Raw genomic sequence first — 25,914 nt, forward strand, 5'->3', positions numbered from 1 at the left:
AACCAGAAATACCATTTGATCCAGCAATCCCATTACTGGGTATATACCCAAAGGATTATAAATCATTCTACTATAAAGGCACATGCACACATATGTTTATTGCAGCACTGTTCACAATAGCAAAGGTTTGAAGCCAACCCAAATGCCCATCAGTGGTAGACTGGATAAAGAAAATCTGGCACATATACACCAAGAATACCATGCAGCCATAAAAAAAGGATGAGTTCATGTCCTTTGCAGGGACATGGATGAAGCTGGAAACCATCATTCCCAGCAAACTAACACAAGAACAGAAAACCAAACTACATGTTCTCACTCATAAGTAGGAAACCAGATTTATAAACTTCAAAAGATGACTAAGAATAAAAGGTAATACATAGATTCTATAAGTGATCAGAAAACAGAGAGTACTTTGCTTGATCGGGTATTTAGAGAATGGGCCTAAAGAACAGTTGGGATACAGAAGGTGAACATGGAGAAAGGCACAACATGGCATGATGCAGTTCTCAAATCTGGCTGACCATCAGAAAGACCTGGTAACTTTGGAAACTACAGATTTCTAAGGGCCAACCAGAAAGCTCCCCAGGTGTGTGCAATGATTAGCCAGGTTTGGGTAGCCACAGGTTAAAACAAGTTTAATACATGTTGACTGATTCAATAACTGTGCAACAACATTTGGCTGTTTCCACATAATTGATTCCTATAAAGCATATTTCATAAAAAACTATACCAAGTGCATTATGAATACAACACCAACTATGGTAATAATTGATTAGATGATATAAATTCTTTCTCTTATTTACAAGAATGTAAGTTCAGGAACAACACCATGTTTATGAAAAAGTCAGATGAAGGCACAATTCTTTCTTGCTTATTTTCTGGTGGCATATTGTGCCTCTTTTTTTGTCTCTGTTAGCTCCCACCACTCTGGCAGCACTGGAGACTTCTTAGATGGTGAGCTGACTCAACAGGCTTCTTCAGGTGAATGAGGATCTCTTGCTTATAAAGCTTCTGCATCATTCGGCCCTTTCTCTTTCTTGGAAAACTTTTCCTTGGATATTCTCCTCTTCCCTCTGAAGGGTAAACTTCAGAGACCTGAGATTTCAGTGTGGGCCTGGGTAAACAGAGTCCAAGAAGTCTTTCCTTTTGCTATGGAACCAGACCTTAGGCTACTGCACTCCAGGGGAGAGACTCTCAGAGCCCATGGAAGCTGGCTTAGCCAGACACTGGGTTAGGCCCCAGCAGGCCCTTTACCCATCCTCATCCTCTCCTGTCTCAGTTTCAGGGGGATCAGAGGCTGGGGTGAGATGTGGTCTGAAGTCCCTAGGTACCTTAACTACCTATAAATCTTTCTCCACAAAATGCAAGTCCCACAGTGTTTCCTAAAAGCTTAGATGTTAAAGACTTCAAAACACATAGAAACCTTAAGCATCATAATTAAATCACTTAAACGTAGTTACTTTTAGAGCAACTTGGTATAGCAGGGTAATTGTAAAGAGCTGAAAAACAGCTGTGGACAAAGACAATTTCACTGTAGCACATGCTAAAATAACTGAAGCATGATAAAATGTTTTCATTATTTTGAAATCAAAAACACTTGTTAACTAATTTATAACTATCCTAGAAATAAGGTTTTTATATTTTTGTTTTTGCCAACAGAGGTCTCATTTAGGAACTCTCCACAGCCCATCTGTAGCAGTAAGTTATCTGCAAGTTACTGAGGAAATACAAGATGCTCATAATGAAAAGACACTTCTCCTAAGCTCTCTTCCTTTGGTTTCCATCCACACGGAGACTGGGCCTGAGTGTGGAAACTATCTCCATCAGCTTTCTGTTCTTGAATACTCTTATGTGTTTGCTTGTTTTGGGGTTTGCTTATTTGAAACTTAAATTGCTATTAAAAGCGTTTCAATGGTGATGATGATGAATATAAGTTTATAATAAAACAAAGCAGAACAAACAAAATAACACACTGGTAACCTGCTTGTTCTGTACTGAATTTCATATGCCCATGATTCCACACAATAAATTGTTGCATGTTTCCTGAACATGCATTCCTTCACGCTGCCTTTGGCCTACCTATTCCCACAGCCTGAAAATCATGTTAACTATTGGATGAAAGAGTTGAATTAGAGGACAATGGTGCTTTGGCCCTTTATTAGAGCTCTGGGAGGCTGGGCTGAATCTGCAGAGTGCATTTGGAGGCACAACTCTTTGTCTCACACCCACTGAAAGAGACTGTTAACCATGAATCTGTTCTTTCCAGCCATGCCTGCATAGATAAGAAAATATTCTTAGTACTCCACCTTTAAAATGCAGATTATGCTAGTGGTAAACTTTCTCAGAGATGACTGAAATATTTTTTAAAAAGCAGCATATGGAGGCATATGGAGTCAGCCTTCAGTGAAAGAAAGCCAAACCACAGCTTGATCCATTTATCCATTGATTCATTCATAAATTCGTTCATTCACCAAGATTTATTGATAAATCAGCAGTCCACGTTCTGAGTTAGGTTCTAGCAGTACAACAAGGAATAATGCATGCTGCTTTCTCCCACCTAGTTCACAATCTGGCAAGAAAGAGAAACACCAAACAACAAACCATAGTACAACACAGCTACCAACATAAAGAAAATGCTTCTGCTATACCTTCTCCTAATGCACACGTGCGCGCATGCGTACACACACACACACACACACACACACACACACACACACACACACACACACAATCAGATCAGTCAATATGACCAATCTAGGCAAAATGGCTGGGCAGCACACCTCATGGAGAAGTTTTTTAGTGGTTTTGTGCTTTTCCACATTTCCTATGCTTCCTTAATCCTTAAATAAGAAACCCAACTCCAGTTTCCCTTGGACACCTCTCTCATCCCAGGTCAGGTCTCACTTTCCCCAAAGTGGCCAATGAAGTGCTCCTGGCACCACAGATGTCTTTTTTTTTTTTTTTTTTTTTTTTTGCGCGTGCCCACTGGGAGCTTCCTTTGGTAGCTGCTGCTGATTTTTGTCCACCACTATTTTCCTCTTCTGTAGTTGATGGAAAAGGCTTCCTTTTACACCAGTCTTTGGGGCTATTTATTAGGCTGCAGGACCGGCATATGCCCCTGGTTGTATTTTAGTCTGCCCTCTTGAGAAAGGCTTAGGTCCAAGTTTCCTGGGATCTTCATGTAAGACACTGGAATGGTACTACTTGTACCCAGTTTTACATTCAAAATAGCTTTTCCCCAGATCCTGAACTAGATTATGCCACCCTGGTTGTCAGGAGGATGTCTCTGCCTGTTCAGAGGACTTCAGTCAGAAGCAGGCATTAACTGTGGTTCCCCCCGACATTGTGTAAGAGTCTTAATCCAGGTATCAAAGGGTCTGACTGTACACTTATCTATCAATCAATCATCTAACTACCTATATTTTTTTTTTCGCTCTTTCACTCATGAAAAGAGCATTCTTTCACACCCCTGAGCTCCCATGGTAGCATTTAGATTAGCCTCTTCCCCCTGAAGATATAGGACCAAGCAGGTGTTTGCAGATGTTCCACCCTTCTGAGTCCAAAGCAGCATCAGAACAAAGCTGAACCCATACAGTTTCTCATATTTGTAGTATTCTTAATTCAGAGTGTATAGAAATTCCTAGTGACCCTTGAAACTTTTCAGAGTAAAGGGAAAATGTTCCACTTGCTCTTTATTTTTATACCAGAACTCCTAAGCCATTAAATTGCACAAGGGAGAAGGGAAAGGTAAGACAAATCTGAGTTCTTTATTTAGCGCATATGTGAATAGAACTTTACAACATGTTGAGCAAATTAATTACATTTCATCTTATTATCTAAAACATGTTACATCTACGATTAATGTCAGAAAGTGAGAAGTGCTCTTGATAGGAGAGGAGGTAATTTGATTTATGCTCTGTGGTGAATTGAGGCATAGCCCATGGTTTATAAAGTGAGGCATCCCCAAACTTCATCTTAGTGAAAAAGGACTTTTTTTTTTTAGTCTTCTCAGAATTCTTATAGGAATTCTAACAACCATCAGGAGGTGCTTGAGAACCAGCAAAGGCAAAAACAAAATCTTTGAGTCTTTACTCAGTGGATAATGCATAAACATGAATTATACCTCTGGTACATTACTAAGCCCTGAAACATTACAGAATGTAAGCAAAACTTGATCCTCAAGTAGTCTCGAGTGGAAGACATAGATTCATATTACTACACATAAAAAAGGCTTAAAAGAGTCCCAGACACATAGAAATCCCTTAATAACAGCTTTAGTTATTAGCTTCTGCACTATAATAGAGGTACATGAGGTTTTGCTTTGTTTTTAGATTCAGAGGGTAAAGGCAGGTTTGTTACATGGGTGTATTGCAAGATGCTGAGGTTTGGGCTTCTAATGATCCTGTTGCTGTTGCCCAAGTAGTAAACGAAGTATCCATTAGGTAGTTCTTCAACCCTTGCCTGCCTCCCTCCTCCTTTTCGGAATACCCAGTGCCTATTGTTCCCATCTCTGTGTCCCTGCATACCGAGTGTTTAGCTCCCACTGACAAGTAGGAAAATACAGTATCTATTTCTGTTCTGCCTTAATTCACTTAGGATAACGGCATGTGAAGTTTTAGAAACTGCTATGACCTCATAGAGAGGAAATGACATGGGGAAGTGGTATAAGATCTTACAGAGGAGGTGCTTTGAGCTGAGCATTGGAGGATCTGTAAGGAGTTTCCTAGGGAAAAAAGAAAGAGCATTCCAAACAGAAGCAACAGCACAGAGAAAAGCAAAGCCTTGAATTCACATTGGTACTAAAGGAATCCTGAGGGTGTATATTGTCCATAGAACAGAGGGTTGAAAGATGGGATGGGAGAAGATGCAAATTTAAAAGGCAGTTGGGCCCAGATGATGAAGGACTTTAATGTTCAGGCTTTATTCTGTACACAATGGGGGCAAAATTTTGGAGAAGAACAGTGATGTTATCAAACCTATGATTTTGAAAGATCACAACAGGAGTTTCTAAAAAAGAAGGACTGAGTAAGACAGGTGGTGGGTGCAGGGACTGCAATTAGGAGGCTCTTGTGGAAATGAGGAAGATAGGAAGAGGGGACCCAAAACAGGCAGGGAGCAGCAGAGAAGGTGAGATACTCAGGAACACTGAAGGACAAGCTTTTTATTCTTTTTTTTTCTTTTTTTTTTTTTTTTGGAGACAGTGTCTCGCTCTGTCACCCAGGCTGGAGTACAGTGGCATGATCTCGGCTCATTGCAACCTCTGCCTCCCGGGTTCAAGCAATTCTGCTGCCTCAGCCTCCCAAGTAGCTGGGACTACAGGTGCATGCCACTACGCCCGGCTAATTTTTTGTATTTTTAGTAGAGACGGGGTTTCACCGTGTTGCCCAGGCTGGTCTTGAACTCCTGAGCTCAGGAAATCCACCTTCCTCAGCCTCCTAAAGTTCTAGGATTACAGACGTGAGCCACCATGCCTGGCCAGGACAGGCTTTTTCATTATGAATTGCTACACAAATATTCTTCCCAAAGTATTGGGCATAATTTTTAATGAGGTTCATGTCTATACATTGGGAGTTCTTTTTTGATAAAAGAAGTAACTAGATTATTTTTTATTTTTATTTTTAGATGGAGTCTCTCTCTGTTGCCCAGGCTGGAGTGCAGTGGCGCCATCTCGACTCACTGCAACCTCCGCCTCCCGGGTTCAAGCGATTCTCCTGCTTCAGCTTCCCGAATAGCTGGGATGACAGGCACGTGCCACTATGCCCAGCTAATTTTTGTATTTTTAGCAGAGACGGGGTTTCACTATGTTGGCCAGGCTGGTCTCGATCTCCTGACCTCATGATCCACCCGCCTCAGCTTCCCAAAGTGCTGGGATTACAGGCGTGAGCCACCGCGCCTGACCATGACTGGATCTTATGCTCTTTTCCTACTGGCTCCGTTGCCGGCGGGGAGGCAAGCCTGTTTTTCTTTGCAGGCGCCACTGGGTGCAGCTCACTGAATTACAGGCACAAGACTCAAAAGTATTATAATCAGCCCTGATCAAGGGATTTGGCCAACCTGCGCTAATAACAAATGCCACACTGAGGTTTCATTGCACTTTATCGGAAGGGATAGAACATGTTCTTTTCTGTGTTACAGAGATGAACATTAAAAAGGTGGTTTGCTTCAGCTAACAAAATGAAATGCTGCTGTTCCAGATTAAAAAAAAAGCAGGCAGCAGGGCATGAGAGAAAACAGAGGACACTGAAAGTACGGGCAGGTCCCTCATGTGTGTGTAATGCCCGCAGATCATCCAGACCTGACTGACAGATAGCTGTCAATCAAGAGCGATGAAGGACATCTCCATTCTGCAGTCCTATTGTCTGAAATCAGAGATCCTCATTGCCAACGACAACATAAACAATAGTTGTTTGTTACTACGTTTGCTGTTAGGGTGCAGAAGAGCTTAGGATGGATGAATGGTTTGGCCTCTGTTTAAATTGCATCCTCAGAAAAAAAGAAAAAGAAAAAAATAGAGACTCTGGATTTGGCAACTCTCTTTCTCTCACACACTTTATATAATCCATTGAATATCTTGGCAACTCTAAGATCTTTCCAATGCAGCCTAATTTGACCACTGTGTGCCACTCCACTACTGCTACTGTGTTCCAACCAGCAGTGCCTCAGGCCTGGCCCCCGCACTGGCCTCCCGGCTGGCCAGTCGTTCACTGCTGACCACCCTCTCTCACAGTCAGCAGGGTATTCTTTTAAAGAAGTAAATCAGATCAAGCCACTCCCCTGCTCAAAGTCCTCCCACAGCTTCCCATCACATCAAGAAGAAAATCCCAGTCTTTACGGGGACCCTCCAGCCCTTCGTCATCCACTCCTACTTCTCCCATCTCATCTCCCACCATGCCCCTCACACCCCTGGCTCCAGCTCCCGGGGCTTCTCTGGAATCTCTCAAACTTGCCAGGCACTCTCCTGCCTTGGGCCTTTGCTCTTGCTGAACCCTCTGTCTGGAACGTTCTTTCCTTTATGGCACATACCTAAAACAGCACCCTCCCCATCACTCTAACCCCTTACTGTGTCTTATTTTTTTCCACAGGAGTTTTCCTGTTGTTTTATGATACATTGGTTTATTTGGTTGTTTGTCTCCAGATTTCCTGGCATTTATTATACATGTGTTTATTTAACTGTTTGTCTCCTTCCCTGGAAGTTAAGTTCCATGAAGTGAAAGATTTAGTCTGCTTCATTTAGCTGTTGCGACCCAGTGCCTAGAATAATGCCAGGCACATAGCAGCTTCTCAAGTATTTATCAAATGCATGTAAGACTGAATGAATGAGTGAATGATACACTATCCTTATTTCCTAAATCAGACTAATTCTCCCTCCAGTCCTGAAGTAACACCCACTTTTGCCCACACAACATCCTAGGCCAACCTGGCCTAAGTGATTTCCCACAAAGTGAGGAAATGAAACAGTGTTTGAACAAGTGAAAAAATTGGTACATTTTTAAGACACCAGAAGATGCTCTTCGGACCACTTCAGCTATTCTCAAGAACTCAGCAGCTGCAGCCACTCTGCCTAAGGAGGGGAACTTAAAGAGTACATCATTTGAGTAATAAACTTCAGAGGATTCTGAACGTTTGCCATAACTCTGAATGACCTCAAAATACTCCATGGATACATTACATTATACAAAGTATAACTTTAAATAACAAATGCATGATTTCAATCTTTTGATGAAAAAACTCAAATTTCTAAAATAACTATTGCATTATTTCAAACTTTTGATTAAAAAACTAAAAATCAGAACTTCTTTCGGAGAAAATAAAAATAAAAGCCAGCTTAATGCTACAGGAATCAAACTACAGCCAAAGGGCATTCTAGCCAAAGGTGACAGTGCCCTCTACTGGCTATTGATAGCTAACAAACCATGGGGAAAAAATTCACAGAGGAAGCTGCTTTATATTCAAATCCATTCACGGGATTATTAAAAAATATTTTAGTCCCTGCAAAGAAAATGAGCTGTGGCTACAAAAGAGAGAAAGATTCAGTCCCTGTTTTCAAGGGAGTTGAAGACTAGTATGAGGAAAAGAAATTTGGAATTACAGTAGAGTAGGATAAATGATGCCATCTAGAACACCAGGTGGGCATTTCGTCCAGCATGAAGGGGTGTGGGGCAGTGCCTGAGCTGAGGATTGAAAAGCGGTAGGAGTGAGCTATGTGAACGGAGGGGGTGTAGATGGGCAGTGACGTTCCAGGCAATGGAGCCACAGATGGAGAGACATGGAAGTGAGAAAGAACCTCAGGAATTGAAAGTTGTGACAATTACTTTTGGTTGCCTACTCACCAACCGTCCCCTGACTTCTTTTTCCCTCTGGTCTAACTTCCTGTTGCTGGCTGAATGTGCCAGGTACTGACTTTCCTGACTGCTTTTATGGCTAGAAATAGCCCTGTGAACAAATTCTGGACAATGAGATATAAGGGAACATTTGCCAGAGGAATGGCTGAGATAGAATTTCTTTGATGATAAAAGAGGAGACACCCATGGAGACGACACATCATGTCAAACTGCCTGTCAAATTTGTTGTGAAAAGAGGTGATCCTTGTTGCTGTTGCAGCCTTCTGGTGAACATGAATGGCAGCACCACTAACACTGTGAGGCCGGCCGTCCTTGGTGACATTACAGAGCTGCTGAACCACCCACCTCTGGGACCACCTATTTCTGTCCTTGTTGTTATGAAAGAAAAAATAACCCTTATGGCTTAAATTACTCCCAGTTATGTATTCTGTTATTTCTAGCTAAAGCATACTCATTGATATGCTCACATTCTCTGATGTGAGGAACCAGTGCAAGGTTTAAGCAAGGATGTAACACAATGAAATTTGCATTTCAGAAAGATCAGGTTGAATCCCATTACTGGGTATATACCCAAAGGACTATAAATCATGCTGCTATAAAGACACATGCACACGTATGTTTATTGCGGCATTATTCACAATAGCAAAGACTTGGAACCAACCCAAATGTCCAACAATGATAGACTGGATTAAGAAAATGTGGCACATATACACCATGGAATACTATGCAGCCATAAAAAATGATGAGTTCACGTCCTTTGTAGGGACATGGATGAAATTGGAAATCATCATTCTCAGTAAACTATCGCAAGAACAAAAAACCAAACACCGCATATTCTCACTCATAGGTGGGAATTGAACAATGAGAACACATGGACACAGGAAGGGGAACATCACACTTCGGGGACTGTTGTGGGGTGGGGGCAGAGGGGAGGGATAGCATTGGGAGATACACCTAATGCTAGATGATGAGTTGGTGGGTGCAGCGCACCAGCATGGCACATGTATACATATGTAACTTACCTGCACGTTGCGCACATGTACCATAGAGCCTAAAGTATAATAATAATGATAATAATAATAATAATAATAATAATAATAAAAAGAAAAAAAATAAAAAATAAATAAAATTTGCGACATATGAAAAAAAAAAAAAAAAGATCAGGCTGAAAACAAGCAGAGAATGAATTGAAAGACAGCAAGACAAGAGGGAAGAAGACCAAGTAGGATACCTATAATGGTATAAGCGAGGATGGGGGAGAAAGGCAGAGATTAGGGTCTGACCTAAGAATAAAACAAAAGGGAGAGATCTAAAAAATAATCAGAAAGTTGAATGGACAGAGTTTGGTCATTCGTGTGGGAACTAGAAGATGAGATGAAGGGAGGAGTCAAGAATGAATCCGAAGTTTAGGGCTTAAATAATGAGGTAGGTAGATGGGTCACTTCTTGATATTCAGAATTGAGGAGGAGAATTAGATTTAGGACAGAATGGAAATGATGAATTCTTTTTACACACTGAGTTTAAAGAAGCTGAATTTCATCTATGAAAATCAGAGAATCTGGACTTAAGAGAAAGATTTTCAACATATTAATGTGTACATGGTAATTGAAGTTATGGAAGTCGACCTGGTCACTCTTTGGGGAACATATATACAGAGAAGGAGAAAAGAAAAGAGTGTGAAGAGAGGCCCTCACAATGACCAACACCCACAGACAGACAGAAAGGAAAGCTACGTAGAGACAAGAGACTACAAAACAGCAGAGGGAGAAAGCAAAGAATGAAGCCTCTCCAATGGCAAAGTAACAAAGTTTCCAGATGGAAACTTCCCACTTCAGTGAAGCAGGGTCAGGAAACGACACTTTGGTGCCTTTAACCAGGACAGTTCTGTGGAGTGCTGAGTACAGAAGCCGAAACCAGTTAAGTTGGAGAAATGAAATGGATATGAGCAGTAGATGCTTTGTTCAAGAAGATGGCTATGCAAGGGAGGAGAAAGATTGAGGCACAGTTAGGGAACGCATGGTAAAGGTATCATTTCAAGATGTGGTACATTTGAATGTATTTACATATTGAAGAGGAAAACCAGCAGAGGAAGTGGGTCAGAGAGAGGGGAGACAGGTGATAATTGATGACATAAGATCCCTGAGGTTTCAGGAGGGAGTTGTAGGCACAAGCCTTGCAAACAAATTCAGATCACAGTTCTTTCCAAAGCCACTTAATTCCAACTCTTGGGTGGAAAATTCGATCCCACTCAACACTGGGGCTCTCCTACGAAGGGTCATAGCATACCATCAAAACATCTGGACGAGCACTCCAGTTGTTAACCACAGTGATTACCACAGAGATGCTCACTCTTTCAGTCTACAGGGCCCATCTGCTTTGGAGATACTGGAAGCCCATAGGCCTGGGAGCAAGTATCATAGGATTTATCATATACACAACCCAGCATCTCCCAGGGTACTGCCACTGAGTCCACAATACAGGTTAGAATTCCCCTTCCTCCTCCACCTCCAGCCTCTTCCTCATATGCAGAAAATCGTTACATTCATATTTATGGTGGCCTATCTGTGTCATTTTTTGGACCCAAATATGCTCCCTCTCCCCCATAAAAGAAAAGGTAAAAGAAGAAGGTGAGGTGAAGGTGAAAGAAAGTTTTGTGTTCCCCCAGAGACAAAATCTTATAACCAAACTCCTTAATAAAAACATCATATGGATATGTTTTCTCATGCTTGTACTAAAGGGACTTTGAAACATGGCATTGTCACCACTTAAGATGTGCATTGCTTTAACATGAGCCAGAAAATGATACATCATACTATCTCAGTTTCTGACTATCAGCTGGATTTGGTGGCTCCATATTCATAAGGCCCAAATATGCAACTGTAATTTGATGTTCTCACCCAAAAGCCAATCATCTTTGTGTGTCAGATGTTCTTTCTGGAGATGCCACTGCTTATTTTCAGGTGGGAAGAATAAAGTGAATCAATTTTGGAAAGCAAAGTCAGCAAACTTCTTCAGATGTGTGGACAAGGGCCACTCATGTCTTCATGCATTTAAACAAATGCTGGGTACAAGGCAAGTAAAAATTCCCCCAGCTAAAGACCCAGACCATCTAGCAGACCTGCATCATGAAATGCATAAAATGTCATATTTTTAAGAGAAAAGGGGGAGGTGGTGGAGTTAACTCATTTATAAAGAGGAGTCTTGCTCTTTATACAACTTGAACAGCCTCCAGCAATGTCCAGGGAAGGGGGAGTTTGACTAGTGGAAAGGTGCATTCCAGACCTCCTGGTAGGAATGGCCCCATGGCAGAAAACATCGCATCTCGCTATCAGCGCATGGTGAAACTGAACATTACAATTAACAACTGGCTGTAAGCACACAGACTCAAATTTAGCTTTCTGCAGAGTTCACCTGCACAAAGAACACACAGATTGGATGATACAGCCTTTCAGCCTCTGTGATAGCTTCCCCACCAGCTGGCATCCCACACTGCTTGGGTGAATGTTTAACCTTCATTAAATAAATAGATCCTTGCTGCTAGCCCTCCTGAGGCCTATTACATAGGGCTGCCCATGTGAGAAACAGCTTGCTCACACAAATCAGTGCCTCAAATTTGAAGCATCTGGCCCAGTGATTCCAATTTTAGGCTTATATTTGAAAGCACAGTTTGATTTCTCTGTTCAGTTAGCATATCTCACGTGATCGGCAGTTTCACAGGCCCATCAGTAGACCTCAGCATCAGCTCCTCTGAAGAGGAACAGCCTATGTGTTTGAGAAGCCCCCAAGGACCTTCCAAAGATAATGGGGGAGAGGGCACGTCATAAAACTATATAAACACATCTTGCAATTTTTCTGAAAATCTGTAGGGCCTATTCATGGAATTAGTACCAGTCATCGCTTACATATTACTTACGTTAATTGTAGTTGAATAACTTCTCGTTCTTGCTCATTCCGAAAATAAAATAATACCCTAGCACCTAGGCTGTGGTCTTCAAATTCTACCTCCTACTCAACAGAAACAAGACTCCTTGAAGAAATGGCCAATTCCAATTCTGGGGTAAGAAATCTATCAGAGGAGCCTGGCATTTCTCACCTCACCAGAAAGCAATGAAGTTTGGAGTGACACCTAGGGTTGTATTCAAAGTACTTGGAATTCAACTTGAATAGATTCACACTGGCCAAAGTAGGGACAATTTGAGTATCAAAGGATAACTCCAACGGATTAAAAGCATACTAGGTATGTTTAGATCCGTGAATTCATAATACTTTAAAAATATTTATTGGTCACCACTGGAGATGGTAGTCAGTTAACTATTTTGAAAACAAAAACAGAATTAAAAAATCAAGATTTTATTCTATCTTTGCTCTATAGACCATACTGCCGAAAAAAGTAGATGATGAAAGTTTCTTTATAGAAGCATTCTAGCAAATAAAGAAATGATAAAATTAGAATGTCACAACTTTGCAACTTCTAATGAAATAATGCATCTAAGGAATGACCATCCACGGCTGCCAAAATCACAAAAAGATAAATTATCAAAGATTAAATACCTCCTGAAGGAAGCACACACTAGTTAAAAGGTAGTCTTGCTAAAAACTCAAGGCACTTCCCTAGATCTAACTACCAAATCACTGGAAACGAAAAGGATATTAGGAACAAGTAAAATAACACCACAGGGATACAATAAGCAAAATCCAGACTGCAGGAAACTCTATGGAATGAATGATCTTGTAATTCAACAAATTGCAAGAAAAAAATATGGAAAGGAAACCAATGAATGGAGTCTTAAAAGTCATATCAACCCTCTCCCAAATAAAAGGAAGTCACTGATTCCCAAGGTTTCTCATTGACCATGGAGTGATCTATTCCTCTTTAACCTCAAAGCCCCACAGTTTTCCCAAGATGTGACTACGACAATGCTCTCATTATGATACATTGTTAGTCCTCAGGTCCTAACTCCTACCTTAATATTTCTCCTTCTACCTCCATGTTCTTGAGATCCCACCCCTCATTCCTGCCAATGCATTTATGTTAACTGAAGACTTACCACTTGCTATCAGCCACATGAATCCTAAATCCACTACAACTCTGATGTCACACAAGATCTCTGGTTCTGAGGATCTCGAGGGGATTGAAAAGGTGAAACTTGTGCTAAAAGCTAGGTCTTTAGGGCTGGCCACAGAAAGAAATCCTACTCAAGGTAGTTGTCGAAAGCAGAAATAGTACAGCACATCTGAGCCACAATCCTTGAGGTTCAGCAAGGGAATCAAATATAAACATTAAGTCTAAGGGTAGATGAGATTATAAAACATAATAAAACCAAGAGCCAAGAACCAGCTGGGACCTAGACTCGAGGGGAAAGGGAAAGAGATCAATTAAGACACCCTAAGAATGGATATAAGCAACAGGGTGGACATCAATTGATTTGTGTTTGTCCAGTATTCCACTTTGATTTGGGAGCTGCTTTGACTCCATCCTAAAGCCTTGGCCCTCCTCCTCCACAAGGAGGGGCGATGACCAACATGGGACTACTATGGGGCCCTATCCACCTCACCACAGTGCTTGGACCATTGTGACTTGTCCAAGGTTGGACACAGATCCAAGCAGGGCTAATCAGGCTTCTTCCATGAAATTTTCCTATTTGGACATTAAAAAGAAAGGGCACCTTCTACCTTTATGTATGAAGACTCACATCTATCAGCAATCATCTTTCCCATGATGCGCAAACAGTTGTCTATGGCAGGAGAGAATTAAACCAACACATCAAGAGGAATGGAAATAAGCACAGCTGAGATATAAAAACAGAAGAAAAAAAAGAGTGAGGCAAGCTCTAACAACATTGCTTGAGGCCCTAGATCCAGTCTTGCCCAAAGTGAGTTCCATCCTTGAGTTTACCTATTATATGAACCAACTCATTCCTTCTTTGTCCTTGTTTTAGTGTTACGTTATTGTCACTTACAACCAAGATTTTCACTACTGTAATATGTAGGACAGGTAAGCTCTATACCCATTCCTAAGCCTCACAGGGTATGGTGCAATCACAGCTCACTGTAGCCTCAACCTCCTAGGCTCAGGTGATCCTCCTATCTCAGCTCCCCAAGTAGCTGGGACCATAGGCATGCACCACCATACCCACCTAATTTTGTTTGTTTGGTTGGTTTATTTTGGTAGAAGTGGGGTTTTGCCATGATGCCCAGGCTGGTCTTGAACTCCTGGCCTCAAGTGATCCGGCTGCCTCAACCTCCCAAAGTGTTTGGAATACAGGTGTGAGCCACCACACCCAGCCACTACTTTCATTCATTAAAGCTCCAGTGGCTCCAACCTTATGAGCTTCTGCTCTTTCCCTAGTGTCCTGGTGGATGAATTTGAATTATTCTATACTGGATGCAGCCTCCAAATTTTAAAAAGCCATACGTTGTCACAGTTCAATGTTACATTTTCTGAAAAGAGGTGCACAGCGAGTATTTTGGAAAATGCAACTCATTTTCCACTGACTTAAACTACCATTACAGAAATGTTTCATAGAGGAAGACTTTATAGCTGGAGTCAGAAGAACTGATTCTAGCCCCAGAATCTGTGAACCTTGGACTGGTTTTGCTTCATTAAATCACAAGACATGCCTATTCTACGTCTTGTATTATCTTAAACACTTCACCTCAACAACCTACCATAACACTTAAGTAGGTACTATTATATCCCCACTTTACAGTTAAAGAAACTGAGGCACAGAGAGTTTAAATAATCTACCCAACATAACAGAGCTAGTAAATGGCAGGTAGTAGAAGTGATGTGTTTTGAATCTGGGGACTTGAATGCCTCATCCACAAAATGTTAGTTATTTGAAATCCTGTGTGCTAAGGTGCATGGAGAGCATGGGCTTTGGAGTCAGAAAAACTTGGCTAGAATTCTAAGCCTTAGGTTTTTTTCCTATGTAAAAGTGACCACACCTTTCTCTTGGGTTTGTCGCGTAGATTAAATGAGATAAAACCGGTCTAGCAGCTACGAAAACACTTGGAAAATCCCTCCTACTGTGAAACAAATGGGCTTTGCAGATTATTGCCTGCAGCTACAGAGCACACTATACTAGAAATCAAACTCAGAACTCAGAACTTGTTACAGAGGTAAAACTAGACAGAAAATGGAGGCCAGGCACGGTGGCTCTTGCCGGTAATCCCAGCACCTTAGGAGGCCAAGGAAGGAGGATCACTTGAGCCCAGGAGTTTGAGACCAGTTTGGGCAATATAGTAAGACTGCATCTCTACAAAAATTAGCTGAGCATGGTAGTGTATACCTGTAGTCTCAGCGACTCTGGAGGCTGAGGTGGAAGGATCACTTGAATCTGGGAGGCAGAGGTTGCAGTGAGCCAAGATTGTGGCACTGCAATCCAGCCTGGATGACACAGTAAGACCCCTGTCTCAAAAAAAAAAAAAAAAAAAAAAAGAAGAAGAAGAAGAAGAAGAAGGAAAAGAAAATAGAAGGTACAATCTCAACAGTTCTCTTATGTCAGAACAAGGAACAGTGGGACCCACAAACTGTCATGGACCTGTCTAGCTGGACAAGGCTCAGAATCTTCAACTCGGATTCTCCTGAATCATCCCATCTGACACAGGCAAATCCTTCCTCCACTTTGCTAGAGGACAGCAGCCTCCCCTTGCTTGAAGACCTTGCAAAGCCTTCACCTAAGGGTCCTGCTTCCCAAGGTCAGCCCCTGCTGTCTCTCGGCTGATAAAGCTACAGAGCTTAGTACATCCAGAGCAGAAAAACACAATGCCTGCTCTGAGGGAAACAGTCTATGCACTGTAGGAAGAGCAGGCTCATAAGTACTGGCAGAGACTAGGGGCAGACTCGTGGCAGTGAATCTCAAGAGTGTTGAAATGGGGATGGATGAGAGAAATTTAAGGCTGAATTGGAGAATTTATTGGCATGGGAGAACTCTCCTGTGACTCAGTATTCAACACCTGGAGCTAGTCCTAATGTGTTGCTGGGATAGCCCCTTGAAACTTGGATATGGTGACAGCCTGAAGTAAACAAAGTACAGATGCTGGAGCTACCTTATCAGACTGGTAAGGATATGGAGAGAGGTTTCATGGAGGTGAGCACGTTAGTTGGGATATTTTTCAAGACAGATGGCTAATGATGCCAGTGCTATTTATCAATGAAACTATAATGATTTCCACTTAACTAAAATATCTCAATTTTTGTAATTTAAAACATTACTCACAAATTAGTGGTTGCCTGAAGATGGGGGTAGAAGCAGGGTCGACTGCAAATGGGCACAACTCTTAGGGTGTGATGGAGATGTTCTAAAACTGGGGTTTGGCGCTATTTGCATGTTTCTATACACTTACCAAAAACCATTAACCTGTACATTTCAAATGGGTGAATGTTATGGTAGGTAAATTGTACCTAATAAAGCTGCTCTAAGCATTACTCATAAGAATACTGTTTATAACTTTTACTATTGTCTTTAGATATGGCATTTTTCTAGGGCTGATGTCCAAGGTGAAATACTGTGACCTAGACCTTTTCACCTTAGTTTCGGAAAGCTGAGGTGAGACTGCAGATCATCAAGCAGTTCAAGGAGTTTGGGTAATTCCTATAATGCAAACATGAAGCCCTAGTAAAGCTGACAGTCACTGGGTAACTATGCCAGCTGATCCACAAGCATGCTTTTTATTAGAACAGGAATTTGGTTATTTTCCCAAAGATCACATACTATTTACTGGATAACACTTTGACACCAATACTTGCTAAAAATGACTAACTTATTAAAGGAGCAATAGTTTAAGCAGCATGCTGTGTGAGAAAGAAAGATCTTAAATGCAGCTTATGTATATGATGACTATATAACCACCAGGAAAACTGGTCAGATTGGCAACTGATTAATTTTGGGGCAGGCCAGTAGAGGGCAATCTAGGGCCCACAAAAATACTTTGGGAAAAATAAAAGAACAAAAATTTAAAAAGAACATAAAAGACAATACATAATTAGATGGCACCAAAATTTTGATTGGGTATGTGAAGTCAGTAAGTCTATGTTTCCTCAGACTCGAACCACCTTCCTTCTTCATCCCTATTTCATACATAATAAATTCAGATCTTTTTTCATTCCAGAAAAATCAAGAGAAAAGTCTGTGTTACTGTTAATGTCAGGGATTAACCTGTGCATTCTGCAATACTGTTAACTTTCTCTTTTCATGGGAAGCACTTGTATTGCAATGTGAGAGGAAGCTGGTTCCTCATATCCCCTTCTTGGTTGCCAACCCATCTCTTAAATGATCTTCTTCCATGGCACTCACAAATCAAAGAATTCCCAAATTTGAAGGCGGGTTCTTCAGAGTGTGGCTTTGAATGCTGCCTCTGTAAGAACCATGGGGTGGGGCAGGATGCCTGTCACACATGTGGATCCTGGCCCTGTTCTAGAAAATGGAATCAGAATGTCTGGTGTCAGCACCCAGAAATCTGCATTTTCGCATGTATCCCTCAGGGTTCTGGTATGAACTGCAGGGTGTGACCCACTGATCGAAATAAAAAAAGCAAGAGCACTAAGAGTAGCCCATCTGAGGAATGTGGGGCTAACTGCAGACATATCTCTCTCTCTGATTCCCTCGCCAAGATGGGAAGTGGGCGGCAAAGCGGAAACGAATGACCAGGAAGAAAGTGGGAATTCCAAGTCAGCACAGACTCAGATCTAGCGCATCTTTAACGTCGTCAGCAAAGTTGGAAAAACACAGGATGTCCTGAATTTGCAAGATCACTCTGAGTGGAAACATGCATTGAAGTTACTGGATCAATCAATAAATGCAAATGTCTCAGAGCAAAAACAGTAGATAAGAAAGTCAGTGAGCAGTTGGCTGCTTATTTAAAAAGTTTTTATACACACAAGAGCTCCCCAAACTTGCGTGAATGGGAGAGTTGCTTGGGAAGCTTGCTAAAAAACCTGATGCTGACCCTCGAGGGCATGTTTAAGAGGCTACCGGGGCACAACTCAAGTGGGACTTCTTGGGTCTGCAAAAAATGCCTGGATTTCCCTAAGCCATCATTCTCCACAAAAGTTTTATTCAGTGTGTGAGCCCAAAGAACATTTCAGTTGAGGAAAATGACTGAATATGTCTGTTTTCTGATCATTCTCAACACCAAAGGCAGGGCCAAAGGCAACACCAAAGGCAGGGCTCTTCCTAAGTTTATTTGGTAGAGCAGCACTACTTCAAGTGTGGTCCAGGGACTGGCAATATCTCTATGGAGCTTGTTAGAAATGCACATTCTTGGGCCCCACTCCAGACATTCTGAACGAGAACATCTGGAGATGGAGGCCAGGCATGTTTTAACAAGACCCAGGTGATAAAGTGCATATCAGTTTTAGATGCCCTGTAGATTTTTTCCTAAATCTTTCAATGGTAAATACCACTTGCTGAGGCCCCTCTATGGGCAGTTCTGATTCTGAGCAGCTGTAATGAGAACCTGGAAATCCAATTTGTACAGTTATCTCCAGGTGACTCTTATTATCAGGTAAGCTTAAGAAACTCTAGGTTCTTGATTTCTTATCTCCATGAGTCCTGGAGGCAGATGTTTTGATAAAGGATGCACATAAAAATCACTGACAGAGCTTTTTAAAAATGGATTCTTTGGCCTTTTCCCAAACTAGCAAATCATCATATTCAGTTTCCTTTTCAAAAAGTGGTAGTGAGATGCTGTGCTCCATTCTTTTGCTCCCGAAGCTGACAGCCTGCTCCCCTGCTGTCAAGAATCACAGTTGTCTCCTGCCCTTAAGTGGAAGGCTGCCGCCACTTAGGCATACATGATAGCAGAGTAACATTCAACTGCCTGACCTGTAAGCGGTTAGCATTCAATGGGTCCTTAAAAAATAGCTTTGTTCTTTTCCTTGACAGCCCCTTTAACCAAGGGGCTCATAACTAGTCCCCAAAAGCTGGGCCTAGAAATTGCTGGTATGGCCTTGCAGCACTCTAAGTCTCTTCCACCAACCACCACCCAGAGTTCTAATGGCAGCTGTCTGCCTCCTTCTTCAGCATAACGTCCCTCCTTCATCACTTCCCCATCCCCGTGGGATGGAAGGCAGTCTGCATGTTTAGCAGTAGTTCTTAATCTGGCTAATGAAACAGGCTTTAAAAGTGCCCACATACTGTTTCCCGGGATCTCAGCGAAAGAAAATAAAAGTGCCCACATATTAATAGTTTCATCCAGAACACTAGAAGCTATCTTGAAAATGGAGTGTTGGGCTAATCTCAATTTCCTAAATAATGTATGCAGAACAGGACTTGGCACGTTCCGGAATATATGTTGTGTACTATACACAGCCCCAGGGAAACTTCCATTCTAGGTCATATCATTCTTATTGTCTACTGATTTACGGCAAAGAGAAACTACGTGAAAATAACTATACTCCTTGAGTTTTCTAAGACCTATTAAACCTAGTAGACCTATTGCCCCACTGAATTTATTAATCATTTTAGTTCAGTTTAATTCTGCTTCTGTTTCCACTTCAGGCAGTTTGTTCCAATGATTTGACTTAGAAGAACAAGTGCTTTCTGGCAAGTTCAACTTCTAGTGGTGGTCCACTGAGTAATTTCCATATGTAAGGTTTTGTACTAAGGTATTAACTATACCTCAATAAAAATAAAGAATTCAAACAGTCTTGTATCTGGTGAGTGCATTAGTAATGGTCTCCAAAAGTCTTCCTTAAATCAAGAGTAAGTTCTTCCTGGAATCCGTGGTCATGACACTTGTTTCATGTGACATTGACTCATAGTGAGATTACTGTATTTGGCACAAAGTCTTGCTGTTTTCACTTTGGGGTTATGGAACTAATATTAAAAAGGTTCAGTTGATATGAGTGCATCACATTAAACATAATGGAATGCTTTTCCTTCAAATACGGTCGAATGCATCTATGTCTCTTTCTGGACTTGCTGTTCTGTATAGACCATCTATTCTGCTATCGTTGTATCAAAACCATACTACCTTAATTACTGTAACTTTTGAATGTTTTATATCTAGAAAGAGTTAGTCCTCCAACTTTGTTCTTCTTTGAGAAAAAAACATCTTCTTGCTTTTCCACAAAAATTTTATGACAGGCTTAAAAGTTGAACTTGTCAGTTCTCGAACACATGGAAACAAACTTCCTGAGATTTTTGGTTGAAATCGCACTTAATAAACAGCTAGATTTGGAGGAAAATGACACCTTTACAAGACTGAGTTTTCCAATCTAAAAACACAGAATATCTTTCAATTACTTTCTCAAATATGTTCCATAATTTTCTATGCAGAGATCATGTACAATCTTGCTAGATTTGTATCTATGGTTTTGATTTTTTTTTTTTTTTTTTTTTTTTTTTTGAGACGGAGTCTCGCTCTGTCACCCAGGCTGGAGTGTAGTGGTGTGATCTTGGCTCACTGCAAGCTCCGCCTCCTGGGTTCAGGCCATTCTCCTACCTCAGCCTCCTGAGTAGCTGCGACTGCAGGCACTCGCCACCACACCTGGCTAATTTTTTGTATTTTTAGTACAGATAGGGTTTCACCGTGTTAGCAAGGATGGTCTCGATCTCCTGACCTCGTGATCCACCCGCCTCGGCCTCCCAAAGTGCTGGGATTACAGGCATGAGCCACCGCACCCAGCCAGTTTTGATTTCTGATGGCTTTGTGAAGACATTTTTTTAAACTGCATTTTTTCTGATTGCTATTGATATACAGAAATAGATTTTTGTATATTCCTCATATCTAGTGATCCTATTAAATTCACTGATTTTTCTAATAGTTTATCTTTGGATTCTTTCTTAAAATTGTTTCAGAGAATTGATCTGTAATACTCTAGAATTCATACAGCTAGAAAAAAATATTTTCACGTTAGACTAGTTCACCTATAGAACTTTGATATCGTTTGGCTGTGTCTCCACACAAATCTCATCTTCAATTGTAGTTCCCATAATCCCCACATGTTGTGGGAAGGACCAGGTGGGAGGTAACTGGTAATTGAATCATGGGGGTGGGTTTTCCCATGCTGTTCTCATGATAGTGAATAAGTCTCTCATGAGATCTGATGGTTTCATAAAAGGCAATTTCCCTGCACACACTCTCTTGCCTGTCACCATATAAGACGTAACTTTGTTCCTCCTTCACCTTCCACATGATTGTGAGGCCTCCCCAGCCATGTGGAACTGCGAGTCCATTAAACCTCTTTATAAATTACCCAGTCTCGGGTATTTCTTCATAGAAGTATGAAAATGGACTAATAGAAACTTAGTATATTTAATTACAACTATTCATGTTAGATTAGAAAATGTGGACTATTGGCCTTAGCACAAAATAATAGAAACGGCCCCTAATACACAAAGAACATGTTTATTTTCCTAGGAACTCAGAAAATACACATTCTGTGTGCCCTGCTGCTCCCTTATTCCCACCTACACCCCAAACATATACATCAAGAGAAAATAATACTGGCCTTTTTTTTTTTTTTTTTTTTTTTTTTTTTTGGAGGCAGTGTCTTCTTACTCTGTCACCCTAGGCTGGAGTGCTGTGGCGTGATCTCGGCTTACTGCAACCTCTGCCTCCCAGGTTCAAGTGATTCTCGTGCCTCAGTCTTCTGAGTAGCTGGGATTACAGGCATGCACCACCACGTCCAGCTGATTTTTGTATTTTTAGCAGAGATGAGATTTTTCCATGTTGGCCAGGCTGGTCTCGAACTCCTGATCTCAGTTGATCCACCTGCATTGGCCTCTCAAAGTGCTGGGATTACAGGTGTGAGCCACTGCACCTGGCCTAATACTGGCTTTCGATCAAACTATATTTCCATGTCTATTTCTTTATCTTCAATTATGAAAGAAAATAAGAGGCTACTTGAAGAGATATATTTTATTTCCTCTTCCTAACATTATATTCTTCAGATGATACTACTTTTAGCAATACATCATTTAACATCTATGAGACCTAATTCTCCTTACTTTCTTCTCTCCCAAATTCTCCTCTTTCCTGGGGTTACCAGGAAGGTCCCCATGTCCAGGCTAGCTACTTCCTTGCTGCTGAAACTTTTCCTACGTATAAAGAGACAGATATGAAGTTGGAGCCAGGTCTTGTTTGGCTGCATGAGAAAGCAATGGAGACTGAAACCAGCCCCCATCCACCCATTGTTAGACCCAAAGAACTGACACAAAATGAAGGAGCAGAGCCTTTGGTTCTGTCTTCAGCAATATTTATTGGAAACAGCGATGCTTCCTGTGGTGAGAGTTTATACATTAAGCAGTAAGATTTGCCTTTCACTCCACATGATCCACTACTGCAGGTGGCACATCAGAAGCAGCACGTTAAACCTCTGAAAGAGTCTGTACAGCTAGATAAATAGAACTCTGGATACCTAACAGGACTTTCATGACTGATACAAATAAAAAAAACACACTGATAAGCTTACACACAGCACTGTACACACAAAATGAAGATGATGGATAGAAGGGGCAGAAGTAAAAGTAGCGACTGAATTGGGAAAGAGTTTTGCATATGCAGCCATATACCTTAAACTGCTAAGCACAAAAATCATCTTTATTTGGTCCTCATTGAGGGCAGAATCTGCACAAATGATGTTCAAAGAACACAGGGTAAAAGTGGAAAGGAAAGGTATTTACTGTTTCTCAGTCTATGAACTAGTGGAAAGATGGTTACTAGTGTGTTCTTCCTTGTGTCTCTGTGCCAAATGGATTCATGAAACATGTAATTCACAAATAAAACTGAAGTGAAGATATTTGTTCCCCCTTCCCTGTGCCCTTCAGAAATAGCCTAAATACATACATAGTTTCTGTACAGCAAGAAATTTAAGCTTGGATACCAGACTTCTTCCCAATTCCTCATAACGGAGAATTTCTTTTCAGTCTCTCTCACAATAATGCTGATTAACTGTCTTACTGAAAAAATAATTTGGAATTACCACTCTGGCTTTAATAGCAAGGAAGGAAGAAAACTGGCTATACCTCAGAAATAGCCGTAAGTGTGAGGAGCTGAGATGCCTATTTGCAGAGAATGCTTTGAACCCACAATTAACACTTTTGTATGGATGCATTAAGAGACAAATTCATTCAGATCAGGAGACAATTTGCTGGTGAGGGAAGGCTTACTTTGACAATTCCATGACTCACATATTTGGGAAGGGACAGTGTGAAAGCAAAAGCTTTCTCCTCTTTGCATGGAGAAATGCAAAGAGACCTTCAGATGGCCCCTGGGGTGATAGACAATATCTTCAGTGGGATGGATTTTCTGTGAAATGGCTCATGGTCATATTCTAAGAAACCACAGCCTCCTGAGAACTGTGTAAACAGCAGTTCTGTGACTACTGGCTGGTCTCAGATGATGTTTTAAAAAGCACATGCCATGCCCACCAGGCTAAGAGGATATCATCCATCACCATGACTCCTGTGGGAGTCCACAAGTCAACCAAAGTCACTTGGTGGGGCTGGATGATGTGGACCACTGCGGCCTGCACTTGGGATGTGTTATAAGCAGCATTGCCAAAGCAGTGGTTAACCGTAACTATCTGGGTCAAGAGGAGGCGAGCCAGCCAGCATAACATCCTAATGGGGCAGGGCAACCAGAATTTCCACATAATTGATGGGGAAGAAGCCTGAATGGCCATGCAGCATCCCCTCATACCAGTTCTCATCAATTTGGTTAGTGAGTGTGATGATATCGCCCTCTTTAAATCCCAACTCCCCTTCATTTTCAGGTTCAAAGTCGTACAGAGCTCGGCAGCAGGGCTGATCCATTTGGACACCTGGGAGTAAGAGCAGGAGAGAAGAGAAGAACACAAAAGGATAAGGGGTATTTAACTCACAGAATCTGCTGCCTGCTGTACCCACCTGGCTTGCTGCTCCCTGTCTTTCCTCCCTCATTCCTCTTCCTGTTGAAGCTTCTCCTTACTACTGGACCTTAGTGTCCACTGCACTGGGCATCTTGCCCTCTACCAGTACTCAGAAGCTTTCTCGGACCTTCGGAAGTTGCTGTATATTCCTGTTTCTGTTTCCAGTATGAAAAGCAGTGACATCTATTCTTGTGATACAAACAACACAGTTCACTATAGTTTGCCTTCGTGACAATGCCCAGAAATAGGAGGGACAATGACTTAAGAAGACTATAATGATGTAGATTAATAACACAGCATGGCAAGAATTCTCTCATCTGAGCACTTTAAAACCTTTGCATATCTGAAAAAGTATGGTGAATTACATGGAGAATGCTTTTGAGTAACATTTCGGTTATCACTCTTTAAAATGATAACCCCAGCCTCTGGAAAACTGCTGTAATGTGGTGAAAACAGGATAATATAAAACGCTGAGTTCCAGTTTTTACTTTCTGTGACCTTGCACATGGTACTTCACTCTCAGTTTCACTGTCTGAAATTGGATGTAACAGTAGGACTTAACTTCACATTAGTACTGTGGCTACTGAGATTATGTAAAAAATTATGGAATTTATACTTGGTAAGGTAAACTGTTGCACATATAAATATATGCAGTGCACTGGAGCTATGGCATACAAAAATAATGTACTCCACCTTGAGTAAAATAATGAAGGATGAAATCATATCTTAAGAGGGATCTATTCCAAATGACCCACTGTATTAATATTACATACATACACATGTAGATACAGACTCAGACAAGTGCACACAGCTCCCATGCCATCTAGGTGGCCGGAAAGGAAACAATGTGATTTATTTTTTTATTTAGAGAAAGAAGCAAATTACTGAGTCTCTCCAGATGAAAAGTGCAATATATGGTTGGTTTTCAGACGGGGAGAAGCACAGCTATACACAATTTCTGTGACTAGTCCTGGTGGCCAGCTCCAGGAGCCACAGCTGCTTATGTCATGCCCTGAAGTGCTGAGCGCAAAGGACAGAGAGCGCCACCTGCCAGCTCAGACCTCACTTTTTTTCTTAATAAGTCTCCTGAGAGCATCTTATAAAAAGTTTTCTACAGTAGAACATCAAGCACTGGGGATACAGGAAAAATAAAAGAAAGCTGCCTATCTCTAACATCCACATCCAGTATAAGACAGTTCCCACTTCAAACAAGCAAATGTGGAGGTTGAAAATGTCTCCAGCACAGGCTGTTGTGTAATCTGTGTGTAGGAGTGGAGAGCAAGTGTGACAAGGTAAAGAATGCTCTGCTAGGTATGCATGGATATTCCTGAGATAAAATGTCATCTAGCTTTTATTATATCAACCCCAGTGCCACAGTATGATAAAGTGATCAGAGGTGAGCATGGGAAAGAAAACCCAGCAAGTGTCGAGTTTCAAAATATCTTCTTCTGCAAATATATTTAACCATACGCTTCTGTGACTCAAGAAATCCAGCTCATCAGCACATTTCTGGAGCCGCTTGCTGTCTGTGGGTTATATGTGAATGCATATGGGGACAAACTGTCCTGGGGCATTCACTGTCATACAGGCTGGATTCAGAGCGAACAGGCAGGAGAAAAGATGACACTCGCAGACAAAACTGACAAGGAAAGGCGATTTACAACCACAAAGGAGGGTCAAAATAAAATGTGTTCATGTGTGCTGATGATTGAC

At 41.4% G+C, this 25,914-nt stretch overlaps 1 protein-coding gene across 1 annotated transcript in view; it reads right to left on the reverse strand.

Moving 5' to 3' along the window:
* Nucleotides 1-22,531: 22,531 nt before the first annotated feature.
* The window catches only part of SH3GL2 (SH3 domain containing GRB2 like 2, endophilin A1), a 227,164-nt gene continuing 223,781 nt past the window's right edge, over nt 22,532-25,914 (reverse strand). The window contains exon 9 of the mRNA XM_024252567.3: nt 22,532-24,114. Within this exon, the coding sequence (XP_024108335.1) occupies nt 23,915-24,114 (200 nt within the window). The 3' untranslated portion in view covers nt 22,532-23,914. The remainder of the gene's footprint in view (nt 24,115-25,914) is intronic.

This window comes from Pongo abelii, chromosome 13, assembly GCF_028885655.2.
Source record: "Pongo abelii isolate AG06213 chromosome 13, NHGRI_mPonAbe1-v2.0_pri, whole genome shotgun sequence".
Taxonomy (NCBI): domain Eukaryota; kingdom Metazoa; phylum Chordata; class Mammalia; order Primates; family Hominidae; genus Pongo; species Pongo abelii.